Source organism: Camelina sativa, chromosome 12, assembly GCF_000633955.1.
Source record: "Camelina sativa cultivar DH55 chromosome 12, Cs, whole genome shotgun sequence".
In the NCBI taxonomy this organism is placed as follows: Eukaryota; Viridiplantae; Streptophyta; class Magnoliopsida; order Brassicales; family Brassicaceae; genus Camelina; species Camelina sativa.
Window position 1 is genome coordinate 23,691,905 of NC_025696.1, and position 4,453 is coordinate 23,696,357.

The 4,453-nt window shown below is 35.3% G+C and overlaps 1 protein-coding gene across 1 annotated transcript in view; it reads left to right on the top strand.

Moving 5' to 3' along the window:
* Positions 1-4,453, top strand: part of LOC104719240 (protein ENHANCED DISEASE RESISTANCE 2) — a gene marked incomplete in the record, with an annotated part of 12,056 nt that overhangs the window by 364 nt on the left and 7,239 nt on the right. Inside the window, 9 exon segments of the mRNA XM_019234146.1 lie at positions 407-481; positions 640-693; positions 993-1,058; positions 1,255-1,313; positions 1,517-1,593; positions 2,194-2,322; positions 2,723-2,757; positions 4,067-4,167; positions 4,234-4,329. Of these exon segments, the coding sequence (XP_019089691.1) occupies positions 407-481; positions 640-693; positions 993-1,058; positions 1,255-1,313; positions 1,517-1,593; positions 2,194-2,322; positions 2,723-2,757; positions 4,067-4,167; positions 4,234-4,329 (692 nt within the window).

Below are 4,453 nucleotides of genomic sequence, written 5' to 3' on the forward strand. Positions count from 1 at the left end.
TTTTTTTTTTTTTTTTTTTTTTTTTTTTTTTTTTTTTTTTTTTTTTTTTTTTTTTTTTTTTTTTTTTCTTGGCTGTTGAGATTTTGCTTGGTTACTTGGAAGTTCCATAGGAAACGCCTTCTCTGCTTAGTATATGTGAATGGCAAGAACATGGTATCAGTCAGAACTGTGTAGGTAGGTGTGTATAAGTGTATTACTTCCAAGAGTTAGATGTTTCTTGGGTGCTGTCCGTGATCTTGTTATTTTGAGTTATTATTCTAAGAGTTACAAGTTTTTCATGCTTTTTGCGTTCACTGTTGCATTGTGAGAGATTATAGTGCTGTGCGCGGTGTCTGTTGGTCTCTATCTTTTCTTTTCCATGTGTTTTAAGTTCTATTATATCCGTTTGGTCTTTCTGTTTGTCTAGAAACCTATAAGGCGTGGTGTCATAGGGCCTACAATGATGGTTGAAGAGCTTGGACGTCGCAAAGTTAATCATGGGGTAATTCCTTCCAATCTCCACTTCTATAACTGCAATCTACGTAAATAATATATTTGTTATTCCCTATTTTGCATATTAGTTGTACGCTCTAATGAATCAAAGTATGAGTCTAAATGAAGCACGTACACTTACTAGTTTATTTCTACTATTTCTTGTAGGATGTCTACGTCATAAGGTTCTATAACCGGTTGGACGAGTCTAAAAAAGGAGAAGTAAGTTCAATTTCCATCTTTGCTATATCCTTGTGACAAATGCTCACTAGAATTAAAGCTTCCCACTGTGAACAAAAGAGTACGAAGGCCTATGGATTTTTTTTTTTGTGTATTTGCTCACTTGGATGAACCAGTCAGTTAACTTATTGAGTAAATGTCTTGAAGTTCATTTGTAAACAATTTTGTTACCCTGAAAGTGCATATCAGAATCTTATATTTTATTGTTTCTGGTAAGCATGTTTGCCTAACCCAGGGGTATTAACTTACTTTTTTCTTTCTTTCTGGAAACTGTATTTTAGATTGCTTGTGCTACCGCTGGAGAAGCCTTGAAATGGGTTGAGGCTTTTGAGGAAGCAAAACAGCAGGTAATACGGAGACTGTGTCCAAGTTTTATAGCGTCATGTAATGTATTGAAGTTTTCTTTGCAAATGATTGGCTACTTTTTCAGTTTATTTTGCTTATTGTTGTTTGAGCATTTATTTACTGCTTATTGGAATGAGGTATCAGCAGTTACTATAAAGATAAATTCTGATTACTGTTTTTTTTTTTCTGTTTTGGAAGGCTGAATATGCACTATCGAGAGGCGGAAGCACAAGAACAAAGTTAAGCATGGAGGCCAAGTATGATCTAATAATCAGATGATTAGTGCCTTAGATGATATTTATTAATAGCTACGTAATACCTGTTTTGGGGGCCTAACTGAATAGTTATTGAGAAAATGCATAACATTATGATGTAATACTCACAGTTCTTAAGCAGATGAAATTGTTTCAAATAGTAGAAGTCCACTACTGCTGAATCGTACTCTTTTATTCTTTTGAAGCATCAATCTGGAAGGACATCGACCTAGAGTAAGGCGTTATGCTTATGGGTTAAAAAAGCTTATCCGAATTGGGCAAGGTAATATGCTTTATCTCAAGTTTACGGGATTGTATAGCTTCAGCATCTTCCACTAGCATGCATAAACGTTCGAAAATGATTATTCAACAGAGAAAGTGAAAATGCTGTCATGTTATTTTGTCAAGTTTTTGATATATACATATTTTTTGTTATCTAATATATACATATTTGTATATATACAAAATTATGCGTCCAGATTGTTATAACTGTTGTTGTAGCTTATGAGGGGATCTCCAAATCTTGCATTGGAAAAAAACAATAGAACTCATTGCCTATTTCCTAGTCCCTCCTATCTTTGGGTTGGGCAAATCTAAAATGATATGTTGGGGCAAAGTGGTCCTGAAGATTCTGATTGTTTCTTCACAAAACTAGATCGATACCAGAATCAAATATATGTTCTCATCTCCTGTATATATTAGCGAAAATATAGTTCTAATCCTTCAACTCTTGACTTTATCATGCATTGATAGGTCCGGTTCTTTAGTTAATTTGATTTCGTATGATTTTATCTAGTGGTTATTCATGAACAAGACTAGGGATCACCTGAAAATTACTTTAAGTTCAAAACAAAGATGTGTGATTATGTTCTTAAACTGACAGGTCCAGAGACTCTTTTGAGGCAATCCTCTACCTTGGTTAATGATGTCAGAGGTGATGGTTTCTACGAGGGTGGTGACAATGGAGATGCAATCGAGGCACATCAGTGGAAATGTGTACGTACAATCAATGGTATGTTTGGCAGTAAACAGTAGCGTTTTGATATCAGAAAACCTACTCATAACAGTTTTTTCATCTACAGAACCAATAATGGGGTCAATTAGAATGTCCCACTTTATTTACACGATAAAACATGCATTAAAATGCATTTTCTGTGGTGTCTCCTTTTTACTATGTTTACTTCTCTATCATGTATAAAAAGGTAATTGTAGAAGACACCAAAACAATGCAGACATACTTTTTCAGTTTATTTAGGTGGCTGTTATTCATCTATAATCTGAAGGTTGTATGGAAATATAGTAGTCCTTAATGTTCACAGTTTCGTGACTTGCCCAAACACGTTAATCTTATCCTTTTGCTTGCTCTTTGATACATAGCATTCAATTATTTATTTTCTGTATATTGTTTGCAGGTGTTAGGATTTTTGAAGATGTGGCTAACTTCAAGGTATATTTACTTTGATTCAGAGAATACGTGTCCAACTATAGAGGGAACTGCTTGGATTAGAAATTAAAACCAATGTTATAAGAAATTGGTCTATTGGTTAAAAAACCATTGGTACATGGGTACTCACTTTTTACGAGCTAGCTCTTATGGACTGGTTTTTCTTAGACCCGTAGAGAGTGTTTTGGACATAGTTATTGGCTGTTAACTCCATAGAAATTCACGTTGGACCTAAATTCCATGCAAAAATGCATGTTGGAAAAATCTCGTCCGTAAGAAAGATATCAAAGAATGGGTTAGAAGTGGGTTTCTTGGATGGTGGCTTTAGAAAATGGTGTTTTGTTATAATCCCACGTTGGTCGAATGCGGTATTGGTTTATAGCAACAAAGGGGCATTCTTCCCTTGGAACTTAGCTCTCAGTGACTTCTTTCTCTTGGTTGTGTGATGCATTACATGGCTGTCCCAACGTNAGGATTTTTGAAGATGTGGCTAACTTCAAGGTATATTTACTTTGATTCAGAGAATACGTGTCCAACTATAGAGGGAACTGCTTGGATTAGAAATTAAAACCAATGTTATAAGAAATTGGTCTATTGGTTAAAAAACCATTGGTACATGGGTACTCACTTTTTACGAGCTAGCTCTTATGGACTGGTTTTTCTTAGACCCGTAGAGAGTGTTTTGGACATAGTTATTGGCTGTTAACTCCATAGAAATTCACGTTGGACCTAAATTCCATGCAAAAATGCATGTTGGAAAAATCTCGTCCGTAAGAAAGATATCAAAGAATGGGTTAGAAGTGGGTTTCTTGGATGGTGGCTTTAGAAAATGGTGTTTTGTTATAATCCCACGTTGGTCGAATGCGGTATTGGTTTATAGCAACAAAGGGGCATTCTTCCCTTGGAACTTAGCTCTCAGTGACTTCTTTCTCTTGGTTGTGTGATGCATTACATGGCTGTCCCAACGTACTTAGTGTGGGAGACTATTGGGTATTTTGTTCTTCATGAATTACGTTAAATTATTCCCAGAGGAATGGAAACTGAACCATCTTATTTTATTCTTCCATTACAATATTTGCTACCTTGTGATTTGCATCTTATTAATTCTTTTTGGCAAGGTAACAATTTGAATTTAGATGTTATAACTAAGTGTTCTCATCTCCAGAACTTATGCATTTAGAATAATTGCGATAAGTTATGTTATTATCTTTACTTGGTTGTTTTGCTACTGGTAGTTCACTGGTGTTAGAACTGTAATTGGTTGAATGCTTAGGATGCCCCTCAGGTTTTGTCAAAATGATTTCTTCTTTAGGCTGGTCGAGGAGTTCTTGTGAAAGCAGTTGCTGTAGTTGAAGCTAGTGCAGATTCTGTGTTCGAAGTGCTTTTGAATATTGACAAACAACAAAGATACGAGTAAGTTCATTTCTTTGAAGATATAGATGTCATTTGTCATTTGGACCTTTCTAACTATCCACACAGGTGGGATGCAGTAACAGGTGATTCAGAAAAGATAGACTCATACGAGGGCCACTATGATGTTATTTACTGCGTATACGATCCTAAATATCTTTCGCGGTATGTTGTTTGACTGAAAGTTCTGGTTTTCCTTAGTAAATAAGATTTGTATGTTAAAACGTCTTGCTCTCTTGTGCATGTTGTACATTTTCTGCATATATCACTTAATTCAGTGGATAGCTTT